The sequence below is a fragment of the Lepidochelys kempii genome, chromosome 24, assembly GCF_965140265.1.
Source record: "Lepidochelys kempii isolate rLepKem1 chromosome 24, rLepKem1.hap2, whole genome shotgun sequence".
Lineage (NCBI taxonomy): Eukaryota > Metazoa > Chordata > Testudines > Cheloniidae > Lepidochelys > Lepidochelys kempii.
In genome coordinates this window covers 16827869-16848545 of record NC_133279.1, presented here as the reverse complement: position 1 = coordinate 16848545, position 20677 = coordinate 16827869, and the positions used below count along the sequence as shown (strand labels likewise).

At 53.7% G+C, this 20677-nt stretch overlaps 1 protein-coding gene across 1 annotated transcript; it reads left to right on the top strand.

The window, feature by feature from the left end:
- The first annotated feature begins 1217 nt into the window (after positions 1-1217).
- LOC140902606 (phospholipase A2 inhibitor and Ly6/PLAUR domain-containing protein-like) lies at positions 1218-19535 on the top strand. Its single transcript, XM_073322862.1, has 6 exons — positions 1218-1331; positions 11543-11657; positions 13945-14058; positions 15138-15290; positions 16842-16985; positions 18800-19535. The coding sequence occupies exons 2-6, from the start codon at positions 11585-11587 to the stop codon at positions 19036-19038; spliced, it is 723 nt and encodes a 240-aa protein (XP_073178963.1). The 5' UTR covers positions 1218-1331; positions 11543-11584; the 3' UTR covers positions 19039-19535.
- The last annotated feature ends 1142 nt before the right edge of the window (positions 19536-20677 follow it).

Below are 20677 nucleotides of genomic sequence, written 5' to 3'. Positions count from 1 at the left end.
GGGACAAGAACACACCCAACTCCCTGTCCCTTGACAAACTCAAGAGCTCTTGGTCTCAATTTCCTTTCCGGGGAGCGCGTGTTCCAACCTGTGCGTTTTTGTCAGGGAAACTCCATTTATTAAAGCCCCCCTGCCTGCGTCTGGGCCCAGTTTCCACCCTGCTCACTAGCTTTTGTTACAGGCCCGAGGTGTGACGTCTTCCATTTGCCCAGTCTTGGCACAACGAGTGCTTTGATCTTGGTCAAGGTGTCTGTCCCGCCTGGCACAAGGGGGGCCCCTAAATCAGTCAGGGTCTGTGCAGCTCCCGGCGTGATGGGGGTCCGAGGGACGATCTTTCCTCTGGACTCTCCAGTTTGTCCCCATCTTTCCTACAGCACAGTGCCCAGGGTGGACCCAGGTCTCCAGCTGGAGCCTCTCCAGTGCCGAGCAGAGCAGGACAGTGACCTCCTGCGTCTGACCTGCGACACTCCTGTGAATGCAGCCCAGGACGCTACTGCAGTCTGGCTTTGTGGCTCAGGTTCAATTTGTGACCCTCTTTGGCCCCCAGACTCTTCCCAGCTGTACAGTGATCCCCCAGTTTGTAGCTGTGCACTGGGTTCTCCCTTTCTAAGTGATGTTCTTCGCTGTTCTCTCAAGGGAATTTCCTCCTGTTGATTTCAGACCAATTCTCCAACTTGTCCAGGCCGTTTCGAACTCTCAGCCTGCCCTCCGAAGGGCTTGCAACCCCTCCCGGCGTGGGATCAGCTGCGGATCTCAGAGACATGCTCCCCACTCCGCTACCCGAGTCACTCATAAACATATGGAAGAGTACCGGCCCCAGGCCTGGCCCCGGGAGCCCACTAGACGCCCTCCCAGTCTGACCACTGCTCGCTACTTTTTGAGGAGGGTCTTTGCACTAGTTGTGTACCCATCTCATGCTGATTTCTTTGAGCCCTCATTTCCCTGGCCTGCTCATGGGGATGTCAAAAACCGAACGAAAATCAAGCTCTATCTCGCCTTCGGCGTCTCCCCTGTGTGTTAGGCCCAGAGCGTTGTCCATCTTCAGAACCGCCCAGGGCCACACCTCCCACGGGGCTGCCCAGGGCATCAGCTGCTCCCCACACATTTCAGTCATTATTTTGATTCCCTTAGTTACGCTGCCAGCACCAAGCAGTAACCAGGATCCTGAGGTTTGCTGCTGCGTGTTCTTTCTCTCGCCACTTCCGTTCTCTGTCTGAACGAGCCTTTGCTTCTGCTCGAAAGGAAGTAAGGTTAGGGCTGTGGCCACAGCTGGTAACTGAGACTTCAGAGCGGGACGCGCGGCGGTCCGCTGAAGCTCACGATCACCAAAGGTACGTTTATTATTCTTAATTCTGCGGTAGCAGCCGGTGGCTCGGGTTAGCGATGGGCGTCTGGGAGCGGCCATCCCCCAAAGATGTTGCAGTGGAAGATCAGGGTTCCTCTTGTTCCGGGCAGTGCACAGACCCCGCTATTGTCTCTGTTGTGCCGGGCGCTGCACAGATCCCAGGCGAGATCAGGGCCCCTTTGTAAAAGGCGCTGTGCAGACCCTGATCGAGATCAGCGGCTGCATAAGCGGGTCATGACAGGCAGTCCCCATGCTTGCACTCTAGCTAGACTCAGGAAGGATCAGTCTCCCTACTTAACAGATGGGGGAAACCGAGGCATGGAGCAATGATATGACTCAAGCGGGTGTCTGAGCCGGGAATAGAATGTGGGTGTTCTGAGTCCCATTGTTTCTGCTCAACATGGCCTTACATGGCTAGATTGTCAGGTTCAATGGGGAATGATCATCGGCTCCATGTCTAGCTGGCAGCCGGTATCAAGTGGAGTGCCCCAAGGGTCGGTCCTCGGGCCGGTTTTGTTCAATATCTTCATAAATGATCTGGAGGATGGTGTGGATTGCACCTCAGCAAGTTTGCAGAGGACACTAAACTGGAAGGAGAGGTAGATACCCTGGAGGGGAGGGATAGGATACAGAGGGACCTAGACAAATTGGAGGATTGGGCCAAAAGAAATCTGATGAGGTTCAATAAGGATAAGTGCAGGGTCCTGCACTTAGGATGGAAGAATCCAATGCACAGCTACAGACTAGGGACCGAATGGCTAGGCAGCAGTTCTGCAGAAAAGGACCTAGGGGTGACAGTGGACGAGAAGCTGGATATGACTCAGCAGTGTGCCCTTGTTGCCAAGAAGGCTAACAGCATTTTGGGCTGTATAAGTAGGGGCATTGCCAGCAGATCGAGGGACGTGATCGTTCCCCTCTATTCGACATTGGTGAGGCCTCATCTGGAGTACTGTGTCCAGTTTTGGGCCCCACACTACAAAAAGGATGTGGAAAAATTGGAAAGAGTCCAGCAGAGGGCAACAAAAATTATTAGGGGACTGGAGCACATGACTTATGAGGAGAGGCTGAGGGAACTGGGATTGTTTAGTCTGCGGAAGAGAAAAATGAGGGGGGATTTGATATCAGCCTTCAACTACCTGAAAGGGGGTTCCAAAGAGGATGGATCTAAACTGTTCTCAGTGGTAGCTGATGACAGTATGAGGAGTAATGGTCTCAAGTTGCAGTAGGGGAGGTCTAGGTGGGATATTAGGAAACACTATTTCACGAGGAGGGTGGTGAAACACTGATGCGTTACTTAGGGAGGTGGTGGAATCTCCTTCCTTAGAAGTTTTTAAGGTCAGGCTTGACCAAGCCCTGGCTGGGATGATTTAGTTGGGGCTGGTCCTGGACTAGAACCTCCTGAGGTCCCTTCCAGCCCTGATCTTCTATGATTCTCTGATCTGGAAAACCCTGTGAGGTGACCAAGTTTGCAGATGATACAAAATTACTCAAGAGAGTTAAGCCCAAAGCTGCGTGCGAAGAGCTACAGAGGGATCTCACCAAACTGGGCAACAAAATGGCAGAGGAAATGTAAGGTTGATAAATGCAAAGTGATGCACATTGGAAAACATAATCCCAACTCTGCATATACAGTGATGGGGACTAAATTAGATGGTCCCACTCAAGAAAGAGATGTTGGAGTCAGTGTGGATAGTTCTCTGAAAACATCCACTCAATGTGCAGCAGCAGCCAAAAAAGCGAACAGAACGCTGGGAATCATTAAGACAGGGACAGATAATGAGACTGAAAATATCGTGTTGCCTCTATCTAAACCCATGGTACGCCTACATCTTGAACACTGCGTGCGGATGCGGTCACCCCGTCTCAAAAAGATCTATTGGAATTGGAAAAGGTGCAGAGAAGGGCAACAAAAATGATGAGGGGGATGGAACGGCTGCCCTTTGAGGAGAGATTCATAAGAGTGGGACTTTTCAGCTTGGAAAAGAGACGGCCAAGGGGGGACGGGAGAGAGGTCTGTAAAATCCTGACTGGTGCCGAGAAAGTGACTAGGGAAGTGTTATTTACTCCTTCTCATCACACAGGGGTCACCCGATGAAATGACGAGGCAGCAGGTTTCAAAGAAACATAAGGACGTGCTACTTCCCGCAGTGTACAGCTAGCCTGTGACACTCCCTGCCAGGGCCAGGGCACCACTTCAGATTGGGGGAAACCTTGAACCATCATTCCAGGAGCATGTAGGCAGCTGAAAACTCTAGTTTTTTGGCAGATAATAACTTAGAATCAGGTGGCGGGCGCACTGTATCTAATTCCTATATGAAGGAAGAGAAATAGAGATACAAACCCCAGTGAAAGCCCCATTTTACATTTTTGTGTAAATTTAGAACAATCAGGAGATAATACAGCAAGATATTCCCACCCTCAAGCCTTGTGGGATCGTAAGACAATAATAACGGCCAGACTGGGTCAGACCAATGGTCCATCTAGCCCAGTATCCTGGCTACTCCCAGAAGACAATGCCAGGTGCATCAGAGGGAATGAACAGAACAGGGGTTCATCGAGTGACCCATCCCGTCATCCACTCCCAGCTTCTAGCAAACAGGCTAGGGACACTCAGAGCAGGGGTTGCATCCCTGCCCATCCTGGCTAATAGCCATGGCTGGACCTATCCTCCAGGAACTGATCTAGTTATTTTTTGAACCCTGTTCTAGTCTTGGCCTTCACAACGTCCTCTGGCAAGGAGTTCCACAGGCTGACTGGGTGCTGTGTGAAGTTATACTTCCTTTTGTTTAGTAATTTCACAGAGTGACCCCTAGTTCTTCTGTTATGAGAAGGAGTAAATAACACTGCCTTATTCACTATCGCCACTATCTCCGAAAACATTTTACGGTCCTCTCTCATATCCCCGCTCAGTCGTCTCCTCTCCAAGCTGAACGGTCCCTGTCTTTCTAATCTCTCCTCATACGGCAGCCGTTCCATCCGCCTCATCATGTTTGTTGCCCTTTTTGGTACCTTTTCCAATTCCGATAGCTCTTTTTTGCGATGGGCTGACCAGATCTGCACACGATATTCCACATGTGGGCTTCCCATGGATTTATATAGATCCAAGATGTTATTTTCTGTTCTGTTATCGGTCCCTTTCCTAGTCATTCCCAAAATTCTCTTCGCTTTTTTGACAGTTGCTGCCCATTGGGTGGATGTTTTCAGAGAACTCTCCACAGTGACTCCCAGATCTCTTTCTTTGGCGGTAACAGCTAATTTAGACCCCATTATTTTATATGTGTAGTTGGGATTATGTTTTCTGATATGCATTACTTTGCATTTACTTTGCTATATCAGCTTTGGAGCCTTAATACAAAAACTAACAACTTTAACTGGCAAATAAAATCCTTGCAGCATATTTGCTCAGTATCATTGTCCTTACCACGTGACACCAATCACTTTAAAACACCCACATACTTTTAAAATTTAATTTATATTGCCTTTTGGAAAATTATAAGCAAGCAAATATACGCCCTTTTAATTTGTGTATCTCATTTCTCACGAAAAAGTTGAGTCTAAAGTACTTGAGTTTCCCTCAAATATTCTTCTAAAAGGTGGAATAACTAATAAATTAGAGAAGTTCGTTTTGGCACTAGCTTTAAAAAAAAGGAAGAACAAAAAGCTTTTCAGGTGAAAATTGGAAAGAAAATTTTACAATAGATTGGCCAACACGGGCTTACCATCAGCTCTAAGAAACCTGTAGGTGTATTTCCAGTAGATAAAAATGTTATCATAGAATATCATAGAATCATAGAATCTCAGGGTTGGAAGGGACGTCAGGAGGTTCTAGTCCAACGCCCTGCTCAAAGCAGGACCAACCCCAACTAAATCATTCCAGCCAGGGCTGTGTCAAGCCTGACTTTAAAAACCTCAAAGGAAGAAGATTCCACCACCTCCCTAGGTAACGCATTCCAGTGTTTCACCACTCTCCTAGTGAAAACGTTTTTCCAAATATCCAACCTAAATCTCCCCCACTGCAACTTGAGACCATTACTCCTTGTTCTGTCATCTGCTACCACTGAGAACAGTCTAGAGCCATCCTCTTTGGAACCCCTTTTCAGGTAGTTGAAAGCAGCTATCAAATCCCCCCTCATTCTTCTCTTCCGCAGACTAAACAATCCCAGTTCCCTCAGCCTCTCCTCATAAATCATGTGCCCCAGACCCTTAATTATTTTTGTTGCCCTCCGCTGGACTCTCTCCAATTTTTCCACATCCTTCTTGTAGTGTGGGTCCCAAAACTGGACACAGTACTCCAGGTGAGGCCTCACCAATGTCGAATAGAGGGGAATGATCACGTCCCTCGATCTGCTGGCAATGCCCCTACTTATACAGCCCAAAATGCCATTGGCCTTCTTGGCAACAAGGGCACACTCTTGACTCATATCCAGCTTCTTGTCCACTGTAACCCCTAAGTCCTATTCTGCAGAACTGCTGCCGAGCCATTCGGTCCCTAGTCTGTAGCGCTGCAAGGGATTCTTCTGTCCTAAGTGTAGGACTCTGCACTTGTCCTTGTTGAACCTCATCAGATCTCTTTTGGCCCAATCCTCTAATTTGTCTAGGTCCCTCTTGTGACAGGGTCGGGCCAGAAGGCTACAGGAAAGTAATAGAAGGCAGATATATTAGCCCCAGGCTAAGCAGGTCCCTTTTCCCTGGGTAAGGTAACAGGGAAGGTTCCAGAACAATCAGGAACCTTCTGGAGACAATTAAGACAGACAGACTGATTAGAACACCTGCAGCCAATCAAGAAGCTGCTAGAATCAATTAAGGCAGGCTTATCAGGGCACCTGGGTTTTAAAAAGGAGCTCACTTCTGTTTGTGGTGTGCGTGTGAGGAGCTGGGAGCAAGAGGCACTAGGAGCTGAGAGTGAGAACGCGGAAAGTTGGAGGACTGAGGTGTACAAGCATTATCAGACACCAGGAGGAAGGTCCTGTGGTGAGGATAAAGAAGGTGTTGGCAGGAGGCCATGGGGAAGTAGCCCAGGGAGTTGTAGCTGTCACAAGGCTGTTCCAGGAGGCTCTCTAGACAGCTGCATTCCACATGGCCCTGGGCTGGAACCCGGAGTAGAGGGCGGGCCCGAGTTCCCCCCAAATCCTCCCAACTCCTGATCAGACACAGGAGGAGTCGACCTGGACTGTGGGTTCAGAAAAACGGCCAAGCTGAGGGCTGCCATGAAGCTCCAAGGCGAGCAAATCTGCCAATAAGCGCAAGACCCACCAAGGTAGAGCAGAAACTTTGTCACACTCTTTATCCTATCCCTACCCTCCAGCGTATCTACCTCTCCTCCCAGTTTAGTGTCATCTGCAAACTTGCTGAGGGTGCAATCCACACCATCCTCCAGATCATTTATGAAGATATTGAACAAAACCGGCCCGAGGACTGACCCTTGGGGCACTCCACTTGATACCGGCTGCCAACTAGACATGGAGCCATTGATCGCTACCTGTTAAGCCCGACAATCTAGCCAACTTTCTATGCACCTTATCGTCCATTCATCCAGCCCATACTTCTTTAACTTGCTGGCAAGAATACTGTGGAGAGTCAAAAGCTTTGCTAAAATCAAGGAACAACATGTCCACTGCTTTCCCCTCATCCACAGAGCCAGTTATCTCGTCAGAGAAGGCAATTAGATTAGTCAGGCATGACTTGCCCTTGGTGAATCCATGCTGACTGTTCCTGATCACTTTCCTCTCCTCTAAGTGCTTCAGAATTGATTCCTTGAGGACCTGCTCCATGATTTTTCCAGGGACTGAGGTGAGGCTGACTGGCCTGTAGTTCCCAGGATCCTCCTTCTTCCCTTTTTTAAAGATGGGCACTACATTAGCCTTTTTCCAGTCGTCTGGGACCTCCCCCGATCACCATGAGGTTTCAAAGATAATGGCCAATGCCTCTGCAATCACATCCGCCAACTCCTTTAGCACTCTCGGATGCAGCGTATCCGGCCCCATGGACTTGTGCACATCCAGCTTTTCTGAATAGTCCCGAACCACTTCTTTCTCCACAGAGGGCTGGTCACCTCCTCCCCATGCTGTGTTGCCCAGTGCAGCAGTCTGGGAGCTGACCTTGTTAGTGAAGACAGAGTCAAAAAAAGCATTGAGTACATTAGCTTTTTCCACATCCTAGAATCATAGAATCATAGAATATCAGGGTTGGAAGGGACCCCAGAAGGTCATCTAGTCCAACCCCCTGCTCAAAGCAGGACCAATTCCGAGTTAAATCATCCCAGCCAGGGCTTTGTCAAGCCTGACCTTAAAAACCTCTAAGGAAGGAGATTCTACCACCTCCCTAGGTAACGCATTCCAGTGTTTCACCACCCTCTTAGTGAAAAAGTTTTTCCTAATATCCAATCTAAACCTTCCCCACTGCAACTTGAGACCATTACTCCTCGTTCTGTCATCTGCTACCATTGAGAACAGTCTAGAGCCATCCTCTTTGGAACCCCCTTTCAGGTAGTTGAAAGCAGCTATCAAATCCCCCCTCATTCTTCTCTTCTGCAGGCTAAACAATCCCAGCTCCCTCAGCCTCTCCTCATAACTCATGTGTTCCAGTCCCCTAATCATTTTTGTTGCCCTTCGCTGGACTGTCTCCAATTTATCCACATCCTTCTTGAAGTGTGGGGCCCAAAACTGGACACAGTACTCCAGATGAGGCCTCACCAATGTCGAATAGAGGGGAACGATCACGTCCCTCGATCTGCTTGCTATGCCCCTACTTAGACATCCCAAAATGCCATTGGCCTTCTTGGCAACAAGGGCACACTGCTGAGTCATATCCAGCTTCTCGTCCACTGTCACCCCTAGGTCCTTTTCCGCAGAACTGCTGCCGAGCCATTCGGTTCCTAGTCTGTAGCTGTGCATTGGGTTCTTCCGTCCTAAGTGCAGGACCCTGCACTTATCCTTATTGAACCTCATCAGATTTCTTTTGGTCCAATCCTCCAATTTGTCTAGGTCTTTCTGTATCCTATCCCTCCCCTCCAGCGTATCTACCACTCCTCCCAGTTTAGTATCATCCGCAAATTTGCTGAGAGTGCAATCCACACCATCCTCCAGATCATTTATGAAGATATTGAACAAAACCGGCCCCAGGACCGACCCTTGGGGTACTCCACTTGATACCAGCTGCCAACTAGACATGGAGCCATTGATCACTACCCGTTGAGCCCGACAATCTAGCCAGCTTTCTACCCACCTTGTAGTGCATTCATCCAGCCCATACTTCCTTAACTTGCTGACAAGAATACTGTGGGAGACCGTGTCAAAAGCTTTGCTAAAGTCAAGAAACAATACATCCACTGCTTTCCCTTCATCCACAGAACCAGTAATCTCATCATAAAAGGCAATTAGATTAGTGAGGCATGACCTTCCCTTGGTGAATCCATACTGGCTGTTCCTGATCACTTTCCTCTCATGCAAGTGCTTCAGGATTGATTCTTTGAGGACCTGCTCCATGATTTTTCCAGGGACTGAGGTGAGGCTGACTGGCCTGTAGTTCCCAGGATCCTCCTTCTTCCCTTTTTTAAAGATTGGCACTACACTAGCCTTTTTCCAGTCATCCGGGACTTCCCCTGTTCGCCACGAGTTTTCAAAGATAATGGCCAATGGCTCTGCAATCACAGCCGCCAATTCCTTCAGCACTCTCGGATGCAACTCGTCTGGCCCCATGGACTTCTGCACGTCCAGCTTTTCTAAATAGTCCCTAACCACCTCTATCTCCACAGAGGGCTGGCCATCTCTTCCCCATTTTGTGATGCCCAGCGCAGCAGTCTGGGAGCTGACCTTGTTAGTGAAAACAGAGGCAAAAAAAGCATTGAGTACATTAGCTTTTTCCACATCCTCTGTCACTAGGTTGCCTCCCTCATTCAGTAAGGGGCCCACACATTCCTTGGCTTTCTTCTTGTTGCCAACATACCTGAAGAAACCCTTCTTGTTACTCTTGACATCTCTGGCTAGCTGCAGCTCCAGGTGCGATTTGGCCCTCCTGATATCATTCCTACGTGCCCGAGCAATATTTTTATACTCTTCCCTGGTCATATGTCCAACCTTCCACTTCTTGTAAGCTTCTTTTTTATGTTTAAGATCCGCTAGGATTTCACCGTTAAGCCAAGCTGGTCGCCTGCCATATTTACTATTCTTTCGACTCATCGGGATGGTTTGTCCCTGTAACCTCAACCTGTAATCCTCTGTTACTAGGTTGCCTCCCTCACTCAGTAAGGGGCCCACACTTTCCTTGACTTTCTTCTTGTTGCTAACATATCTGAAGAAACCCCTCTTGTTACTCTTAGCATCCCTTGCTAGCTGCAACTCCAGGTGTGATTTGGCCCTCCTGATTTCACTCCTGCATGCCCGAGCAATATTTTTATATTCTTCCCTGGTCATTTGTCCAATCTTCCACTTCTTGTAAGCTACTTTTTTGTGTTTAAGATCAGCAAGGATTTCACTGTTAAGCCAAGCTGGTCGCCTGCCATATTAACTATTCTTTCGACACATCGGGATGGTTTGTCCCTGTAACCTCAATAAGGATTCTTTAAAATACAGCCAGCTCTCCTGGACTCCTTTCCCCCTCCTGTTATTCTCCCGGGGGATCCTGCCCATCAGTTCCCTGAGGTTGTCAAAGCCTGCTTTTCTGAAGTCCATCACTTTTTACAATGTCGATGTGTTTTCTTTTCTTATTAAGTTACTCAGTAACTAGAAATAAAGTCTTAAACATTGTAATCTATTTATACAATGCATTCTCCAGCACAAATGAAACACCCTCCAGTTCAAGGAACTCAAGGTGTAAAGTCTCAAATCATAAAAACGAATGCATAAATTGAACTTGTATTTACAAAGGACTGATCTAAAAGCCTGTTGCAGCCTCTGGAAACTGTTCAGTTTTATAATGTACTGTAGGAATCCTGAGTATGTACCAGTGACCCAACTGGATGATTCTCAATGTGCCATAATGAAAATACAATCTGACACGAGACGTGTTAAATGTTACCAAGAAAATTTGCCCTCTAAGCAATGTCATATCTAGGGCGCACTCAGATATTAAGGAAGTTAAGGAAGAGATCTATTCCCAGGCTGTAACAATCTGGTACGATTAAGAGCCAGCCAGGAACTGTGAAAAAGTCCCTGGGTCCGTAGAATAATTGAAGAAAGAAACCATTTGTATTTGCTGATGGAGATGCCGAGGTATGGACAATAACATCCTCTGGTTTCCATCATAAGAGACTGAACGTCTCAGGGCAGCACCGACGGTGACAGTGGAAATAAAACGGCCTGGCTTTGTGGGGGAGACTCATGGAGATCAGCACGCACCAGGTCCCTTCTCTGGGCCAAGGCTGGCCAGGACTTGCCCTCCCCTGGCTCCCATCCCACCAGCGGGGGAACGAGGAGCTATTTCCCCGCAGGAAGGGCTTTGAGTGCCCTCTGGTGCCGGGTTGCTAGCGCTGATGCTGGCTGCGGGGCCTGGCGGGGGGACGGGACTGAGGGGCGCCAGGCTCTCAGCCGCCCAGCCGGAGGGGGCTCTGCTCAGGGTGGGGGCGGACAGAGCCATGCAGACAGCTCCACTCAGACTCAGCTAAGGGCTGCGGCTTCCTCCGGTGAGAGCCTGGAGCAGCGGTTCGTTTTCCTGTTTGCACCCCGCTGTGGTAGGAAACTCGGGGGGTGGGGGGATGGAAGCCCCCCTTGTCATCCCTAAATGGTGCCCATGGGGATGTTGTGAAACCCAGAAGTATAACTGGGTTCAGAAGAGATCACTTCCTGGAGCTGGTCAGGGACGCATCCCCCTGCCCTGGGTGTCCCTGAGCCTCCGACGCCGGAAGCTGGGGCCGGACACCAGGGGCTGGATCACTTGATAATTGCCCTGTTCATTCCCTCTGAAGCACCTGGCACCGGCCAGGGCCAGACACAGGACTCTGGGCTGGATGAATCTTTGCTCTGACCCACTCTGGCCATGCTGATAAATCTCCTAGTGGACTTAACTCGTTTCATTTTCTTTCTAGTCCCGGCCACATTCTAACTCTCAGGTTCAAACCCCCGAGGCTCAGAGACCTGATCGGTCCTAGCTCCCACGCAACAGGTCCGTGGCTGAGACGGGGCTAGAACCCAGGAGTCCTGGCTCCCAGCCCTGGCCCCTGCCCGCTAACCACCTGGCCTGTCGGCCCTTGCTGTCCTGCAGGCCCCGCTCAGCGCCGATCACGACCCCGTGCTCTCCTCTGTCATGACGAAAGCGCTCCTCACCTTCTGTGTCCTCGCCGCTCTCCAGGCGACCGCGGCTGCTCAGAACGGAACGGGTGAGTCGCCGGCGGTGGGGGTGACAGCCTGTGGGGGGCCACCCCGTAGCATGCAGGAGTGGGGTGGTCCCATTTTAAAGAGCCTGTGAGCCCTCTAGCGGAGCTCCCTGTGTTCTGCGGATGAGACACCCCCGAACCCCAGGTCGGTTGGAAAATGGGCGGGCGGAAGGGGGTTCCCCCAGCAAACATTTCAAGCTGTCCGTGGAAAATCGAAACATACAAAATTTCAATCCAGAAAAGCTGCCACGGTGCCTCGTGGGAGCTGTAGTTCAGGGACCTTGTGCTCCTTCTAGGAGGGGAGGTGGGTCTATTGGTTAGAGCCGGGCGGGCTGGGAGCCAGGACTCCTGGGTTCTCTCCCCAGCTCTGGAAGGAGAGAGGGGGCCAGGATTTCTGGGTTCTAGTCCTAGATCTGGGTGGGAAGTAGGGTCTAGTGGTTAGAGAAGGGCCAGTTGGGAGACAGGACTCCTGGGTTCTCCCCCCGCCCCACTGTAGGACAGGAATGGGGTTTAGTGGGTTAGAGAAGGGGGTCTAGGAGCCAGGACTCCTGGGTTCTCTCTCTGGCTCTGGGAGGGGAATGGAGTCTTGTAGTTAGGGCAGGGCCGGACTCCTGGGTTCTATTCTCAGGTCTCAGAGGGGAATGGGGTCTAGTGGTTAGGGCAGGGGGGCTGAGAGCCAGGATTCCTGGGTTCTCTCTCTGGCTCTGGGAGGGGAGTGGGGTCTAGTGGTTAGGGCAGGGGGGCTGGGAGCCAGGACTCCTGGGTTCTCTCTCTGGCTCTGGGAGGGGAATGGAGTCTTGTAGTTAGGGCAGGGCCGGACTCCTGGGTTCTATTCTCAGGTCTCAGAGGGGAATGGGGTCTAGTGGTTAGGGCAGGGGGGCTGAGAGCCAGGATTCCTGGGTTCTCTCTCTGGCTCTGGGAGGGGAGTGGGGCCTAGTGGTTAGGGCAGGGGGGCTGGGAGCCAGGACTCCTAGGTTCTCTCTTTGGCTCTGGGAGAGGAATGGGGTCTAGTAGTTAGGGCAGGGGGGCTGGGAGCTGGGTGCATCATGAGACCTGTAGCCCAGGCAGGAGAATGGGAGCAGGAGACAACTGAATTTCACCTCCCATGATGCACCAGGTGCCATTTCTGGCTTCGAATACGACCATTTTTGGCCCCCGAAATCAATTCCGTTTCTGGCCGTTCAGCGTTTCGGCTGTGGGTGGGGTGTGGCAGAGTGCACTGTCATGTGGGCGGGGAAAAACAAAGACAAAATAACGCCCCCCGCTACCCAATGGGCTGAGGGTGGGGAACAAGCCCAGCCAATCAGGAGGAGGTGAGGCCCAGCTGGCTCTGATCAACCACCAATCGCTGCCGAAGCTGCGGGCAGTGGGCGGAGCCCGAAGGCTATATGAGTCGGACCCCGCGCACTCCAGGAGGGCCGGGGGGCGAGAGGTGACACACAGCAGAAGGGGTCACTTAGCCGCAAGCCCTAGAGACGGCGCCAGAGCTGGGTCTGACCCACGGCTCCTGGGGCAAGACGGTGCCACATGTGGGCACCGGTCAGAGCCTCTGTGAAGAGACCGGTGCACGGAGACCTCACGGGGAAAGGGGCCCGAAGCAAACGGCTGCCGATGATGGTGAAAGCTACGTCGATGCACCCCTGTTTTGTAAGAACTGCTCCGTCCTCTGCTTTCCTGTCTGCCCCTGGCCTCGGTTTCTGGGGCGGCTGGGTCATCTGGGCCCCCAGGCAATCGGGGGAGCGGGGGATGACGTCAGAATATTCAGCCCTTTGCCAAGGTCCATTTGCCATCCACGAATAGCCGGGATGGGAAATTTTCCGCCGCCGTCGGGACCCGTTGGGGTAACATTCGCAGGTTATTATCGGGGGAACGCAGAAGACGTCGCAGCCCCTTGGTGGTTTGCTCCGCTCCTCAGCCCTGGGATGGAACAGCATCCCCTTGAGCTAGGGTGGCTGTAGGTGAGCGGGGCTATTGCACACTTACAAGGGCTTTTGCACACTCAGCCCTTTCCCCCGGGCCACTGGGTAGCAGTGCCAAGTCCGGGGGAAACTGAGGCACGCATCGGCTTCATAAAAACGTGGCGGAACGTGCCCACTTTGTCACAGCCCCTTCTTCCAAGGTAGGAAGCATCCACGCCGCGGCACCGGGAGCCGTGCTGCTATAACAGCTGTAGCGTGGACAGGGCCCAGGAAGGATAAGAGTCTCCCCAAAATTGGGAAGCCAGATGTTGGTTGGGTACAAAGATGAGTTTCTCCCCCCCGGCCCCCTCCCACCCCATCTCTCTTTTCAGGGACGCCGCTGGCCTGTTTCTATTGCAAAACTGGACAAAGCTGCCACCCGGCCCCCCAGACCTGCTCCCCGCCCCAGGACGCCTGCATCATCGTTCGAGAGCACAACACGCTCGGTGAGTCCCCTCGCGGCGGCTGCGGGACGCGCCCGTGCGGCGGGAACCCTGCGCTTGGGCGCGTTGGCTTCCGAGCTGGCGTGTGTCTGAATGCAGCCAGAGGAATCCAGCCCTGAAAGGCAGCAGGGAGAGAGGGGGGTGGGTGGGCTGGAATCGGCTCCCAAGGGCAGTCGTGGGGTCCCCATCAGCGGACGTTTTCCGACCAGCTTGGACGAACGCCCGCCAGGGCTGGTCTCGGTCGCCTTGGTCTGCCCTCAGCGCCGGGTGCTGGACTGGATGCCCTCTCGAGGTCCCTTCCAACTAGCGGTGGCATGGGGCACTTGCCAGGTGATCACAGGGGGGGCCCCGGCAGCGAGGGGCCCCCCAGACCTGGGCACTCAGTTTCTTGTCCCCAGGGACGATATGACAGCCAAAGGGAAGTGCCCTTCCCGCTCAGCATGATGGCCCAGGGACGGCAGCCCCGCCCGGTGGGATGATGCCACCCTCCCCATGGTTTGGAGGGGCAATGCCAGTCTGGGCCCTGGAATTGAGCCTAGCAAGGAGGGCACCAGGGGACAGACCCCCCACTGCTTCCAGCCCTGCGTTCCTACAGAGACGGCTGGTGATGGTTATAAGGTGGCAAGGGGAGGGGGGTGCATCCTGGAACGAGCCACGGCTCAGTGGCCATCCTGCTGAGTGAGGAGCCAAGGAAAAAAATACAGAGGGAAAGGCTGGGGTTCAGGGCCCAATCCGCTGGGGCACCCGACTCTCCTAGGTCGGGGCCTTGGGCGGGAGGCCCCTCTCTCTGCCTGGGACAATCTCTCCCCTAGAGGTGCTATCCCAAGTCAGGCCAGGCATTTCTCATTGGGAAAGAAACAAGGGAGACCCCCAGGCCCATCTAATCTCTGCTCTCGGAGCTGCACTGTTGGGGGTGGCGAGCGGAATGGGGAGAAGTTGGCTGTGTTGCCCGGTGGTTAGCGCCCTCACCTGGCTGTGGGAGACCCGCCTCTGAGGATCTGCTCGTGCCAATATCTAGCGGTGGCTCCGTCGGTGTAACCGGCGCGTGACGTCCCCTTCTCGCTTCCCTGCCTTTCCAACAGGTGCGGAGAACTCGGGCACGTACCAGTCCTGCGCCAACTCCCGCCAGAACCTCACGGGCTTCCTGGCTTTTTACTTCGGGGCCACGGTGGCCGTGGAGATCCAGTCGGAAATTTGCAAGACCGACGACTGCAACGCCGAGTCCACGCCCTCCAGTACGTACCGCCGCCGGCGGGTCGGATTTGCGGGCGCAGGGAAGCACCTGGGTCAAACCCCAAACCTCCGAGGGGCTACTATTCCCGGCCTCGGGGAAAAGCCAGGAGATTTCTGAAGACTCTGGGGCAAGCGTGCGGTTGGCGGGGAGGTCATTTGTCATGGGAAGCAAGTGGGGATGAGACATATCCAGGGGAGAGAGGGAAGTTTTAATGCCTTTGTCCTGGTAAGACCTTTCCTTGCATACTGTGGTCCCCCACCTTCAAGGCAGATGAATTCAAAGTGGGCCAGGTGCAGAGCAGGGCTTCTGGGCTGATCAGAGACATGGGGACCCGGTCGTATGAGAGAGAGAGCTTGGTTTGTTTAGCCTGGGATAATGCAGGCTGAGAGGAGACCTGATTGCTCTCAGGGGGAGACTTCTGGGGTGCAAAATGGACCAGTAAGGGGTCACTGCCTGCCCTGTAACCATGGGTGCCTTAAAATGCTCTACGTCCGCCCAGATGCCTGCAGCCTGCAGTCCCTCAAGTGTCTCTGCTCCTGGTCCCCTCCCCTCCGTGGCTGCTGCTTGCACAGGTGACCCCAACCCACGCCTCCCAGTCCCGGATTTCCCCAGTGCTGCAACGTCCGGACCTTTTCCGAGCCAGTCAGAGACACAATCCGCTTTGTTTGCTCCTTTAAAGAGATCCAGCAGCTCGCCCCGGTACCGGCAGTTCGTCATCGCTTCTGTTCAAACGCAGCCCCAGGTGGGCTGAGATCAGTGGTTTTCAACCTGTGGTCCGTGGACGCCTGGGGGTGGGGGTGGGCCACAGACGATGTCTGGGATTTCCAAAGGAGTCCGCATCTCCGTTCAGAATTCTTTAGGGGCCCGCAAATGAAGAGGTTGCAAACCTCGGATTTAGGTGAAAAAGTCAAACTGGTTTCTTAACAAGAGGACCTAGGCGACGCGGACAAGGAGCAGGACTGGAGTTAGGAAGGGTGACAAAGAAACGGACCTAAAAAGACGCTTTTGAATGGCTCAGACTCAACCAGCCTCTGCTTTGGTTCGAGGTCCATTTCTTACCAACCCTTTTCTTCGATCCCTTTGGGTGAAGCACCCATCTCGGCCTCCGTCGCTGGACAGGCCCCAGCGGACTAGAGCTCCTGCAAGCGGAGAAAGATGGGTCCTTCCAGCGAGGCGGGTTGAAGCCCCTGGGAGCTGCTGGGTTTTGTCTCTCGAAAGGAGCAAGGCAGACGCCAGCCCTGACTGCTCCGGCGTGTGCCCCAGGACACGACGCAGGGAAGCAGCCCCGAGGGACAAGAGCGATGGAAGTTGGTGGGGGAGGCGGGCGTGGGAACACACAGCCCGGGAAGCGACCGAGGCTGGAAGTCAGGATGTTTCTAGCCGCCAGAGGAGAGGGGTGGCGGGACAGCTGCCCGCTGGAGGAGTGGGGGAGCTGGCTGGCTGAGCGGGACGATGTGCCGGGTGGATGGCCCGGGAGGGTCCTGCCCATCCTACGTTCTCCGGCCACGGTTTCTTCCCGGAGCAAAACCTTCTTTCTCCCGCTGCCTTTCAGGGCTGCCCATCAGCAGCATCCGCAACGGGCTGCAGTGCCCGGCCTGCTATGCCCCGGGCTTCGAGAGCTGCGAGAGCGACGGGGCCCTGCACTGCACGGGAGGCGCCAACCGATGTGCTGACGTCGTCGGGATGCTGGCGCAAGGTGCAGCTTCCGCCGCTCCGGGGCGGGTTAAACCCCGGGGAGTTGGGGCGGGGGGGGGGGCGGGTCCTGGGGCTCTTCCAGGCCGGCTGAGCCGGGGAGCCGGGAACGCCCCTTTGCTTAGCAACAGCCGAAACCAAAGAGGCCGTCGGTTGAAAGGAAAAGCTGCATCATCGGGCTCTGTCCTGGCTCCCAGGCCCCCCTGCTCTAACCACTAGGGCCCGCACCCTTCCCAGAGCCAGCGGGAGAACCCAGGAGTCCTGGCTCCCAGCTCCCCCTGCTCTAACCACTAGACCCCGCACCCTTCCCAGAGCCAGGGGGAGAACCCAGGAGTCCTGGCTCCCAGCCCCATCTACTCTAATCACTATACTCCCCTACGCGAGCCAGGGATAAGAACCCAGGTCTCCTGGTTCCCAGCCCTCCCCACTCTAACTCACTGTGCCCCACTTTCCTCCCAGAACCAAGAACAGAACCCAGGTGTCCTGGCTCCCAGCCCTCTCTAACCACTAGACCCCACGTCCTTCCCAGAGCTAGGGTTAGAATCTACATGTCCTGGCTCCCAGGCCCCCGCTCTAACCACTAAATCCCATTCCCCACCTAGAGCAAGGGACAGTCCTGGCTCCCTGCTCCCTTGTTCTCATCACTAGACCCCACTCCCCTCCAGAGCCAAGGAAAGAACCCAGGAGTCCTGGCTCCCAGCCCCCCTGCACATTCCAGCAAGACTTGGAGTCCCTTTGCATATTTTTGGTGAACCGCTCTGGTCAAAAGGGGTAAAATTATTTTACCCCCTTTGCTGAGCAGCAGCAGAATTCTGTGGCCTTGTAGGTCAGTTTTCCACTGGAGGAGAAATCCGTGGGGCAAAGTCTAGTATTTCCTTAGGGCAGTTTGCTTGTTTACACTGTCTCCACCAGTCCTGGAACAGAGGTGGATGCAAACAGCATGCAGGCTGTCCCCTTAATCTCTGTTCAAACTCCAAAGGATCTCAGGGAATATTTTTGAAGTCAGAGATTCATGCAGAGAGCAATTTCTCCTGCTGCCTACCACAGCTGCCCTAGAAAGATACTGCATGAAAAAAACAGACCGCAAGCTTGTCCGACTAGGTGAAACATCTTCCTGGAGGGTCAGTCGCTTCATTGCCTCTGTAGGATGAGCACACTGCACCCCCTAAGAATCCCCTGTGCCCCAGGGACTCCCTGCAACTCCCCCTTAGTCCAAGTGCCCCCCATACCCAGGTACCCCAGGCCAGGGGCTCTGCATGGCCCCCTTTGCCATAGCAGAGATGCCGTCACGTGGCGTGCAGGACCTCCCTTTGCTGGGCCAGTGATAACGATTCAGAGCCCAGGGCCTCTTGCAAAGAAGAGTGGGTGCATCTTGAGGATCGCGCAGGAAGAAAAGCGGGGTTCCCCCAACCCCCCAAGGTTTATTTTACCTCCATGTTTGATACTGGTTGCACCGCTGCTGGAATCCTGTGTCCAGTGCTGGTGTCGGGGAACATGGTGGTAAATTGCAGTGTGTGTGTGTGTGTGTTGGGGTGGTGTGTGTGTGTGTGGGGGGGGTCAGAGAAGAGCCATGAGAATGATCCAAGGTGTGGAAAACCTGGCTTTAAAGTCCAGTGGCCTACGCTACCCAGGATGCCACCTTCGCTGATCACAGGGGTCCTTCCTGGCCTGAGAATTTATGAACCGGGTTGGGAGCTACCCCGAGGCCGCTTAGGTTTGGAGACGAGGTCCCTGGAGAACCAACCGGGGCCCGATCATGGCGTCACAGAAGGGGCTTAGGCTGAGCCGTGTCTGATCGACTCTGGTTTCCCCACACAGGTGGAGTCGCGATCCCGTTTGCAGCCCGGGGCTGCGCTACTCAGGCGGCCTGTGGCATCAAGATGCTGGAATCGGGGGTGTTCACCTACAAACTGACCAAGGTCCAGTGCAGCCCGGCGCCCCAAGCGCAGCCCAGCAGTGCCACCCGGACTCTGGCCTGGGACCCCTTCACCCTGGGCAGCATCGTCCCCTGGGCCTCCCTTTTCCTCTCTGCCCTTCTGGGGCTATTCCTCTGCTGATGCCCCATCTGCGTGACTGGCTGCCCCACAGGCCATTAGTGTCTCAGTATAACCGGCATGCTCTGCCCTTCCCTGCCCCCGGCTGTGCCTCAGTTTCCCCCTCTCTGTAAGGGGGATAACAATGGTGACCTTCCCTTGCAAAGGTCTTTGGGATCCCTGGATAGGCAGCGGCTTGAGACAGAGTCTGATGCTGCCAGGAGGGGACTCTGCTAATTCCGCTGGAGTTTGGAGCAAAGTGCTGTGCATTATTAATATCCCCTCACAGCTTCTCCCCCAGCTTTCAAAGATCCCTGTGAGGGAACAGAACCCCAGACTCCTGACTCACAGCCCTCCCCCTCCCGGCTCTAACCACTAGCCCCCACTCACCTCCCAGAGCTGGGGATAGAACCCAGGAGTCCTGGCTCCCAGCTCCCCGGAGATTCCAGAAAAGGTCCGAGCCCCCCTGTGCATTTCAAACTCCTCTGAATAAAGCATGACCAGAGATGCAATCGCCCAAGAACGTCCGTGCATGCGTGTGTGTTCGTGTGTACCAGCTCTGACCATGTCTCCTCCGCTTTCATGTGTCTCTGACAAACACCCGTGCTTCAGGGAGCAACTCTGCCTCCAGAACTGACTCCAGACAGAGGCTGCAGGGCACAGCAAACACACCGGCTGTTTGCACACTTCCCTCCACACAAAAACCTTGCATAATCCCCCCCCCCCCCCCCACCCCTCCAAAAAAACTAGCAAAACCCCAGCACATCTCCCCACAAGTCAAAACTTGCTCCACAATCAGAAAAGGTCCTGCTCAGGCTAAGTGTAACAGCACCACCTGGTGACGCCTTGCCTGCCCGAACGATATTCTGGAGTACCCCCTATTCACTATTTACGTATTGTTATGCTGAAGGTTGCTAAGGGCTGCTAACAGGTGACTCTTGGGTGCAAAGACAGCCACAGACCTCATGAAAGCCGATGGCTGTGGCAAGCACCTGCCTTCAGGCTCAGTTCAAGGAGCAATTAAGCCCCTCTAAATAGCAGAGAGAGCTAGGAAAATGGAGGTGACCACCCAAGGCACGTGGCTGCTCAGAGATGATCCCCGTCGGCTGAGGGGAACCGAGGCACTAGGAGGTCAACTGCTGCTGCCGTGAGGAGGAGGCAGGAAGCCAGGAGGACTAGTTTGTGGTTTCCTCCATCGCTTTTCGCTGCAGAGAGGAAGAACAAAGGCCAAGAGACAACTGCAAAGATTCCAGCGTTGCCAGTGTAACCCTTCTGCCCATCAGAGTTGGCAGCAACAAGGGCCGGGTTCAATATCTAGGGGATCCATTCCAATAACACAATGCAAACCGGCTTGAGCCCCCACCCAGTGACCTGGGACAAATATATACCACTCCCGCTGGGCGCCTCCAAGAGACAATACTTCCCCTCTCGCAAGCACAGAGTCTGAGTGTAGCAAAAAGCCTTTTAATAACAGAGAGAAACAATGTGGCATTATGTTGGGGGAACACCACTGACAGGATTCATAACACAACCCATGAGCAAAAAACCCACCCCAAGCAAATTGGGGCGTGTCCTTTCCCTTTGGTTCTTGAGTCCAGTAACCCAAAATCCCAAAAGTCCAACGACCCTAAAGTCTCTGTCCCTGGTCAGGGCAGCCCCAGAG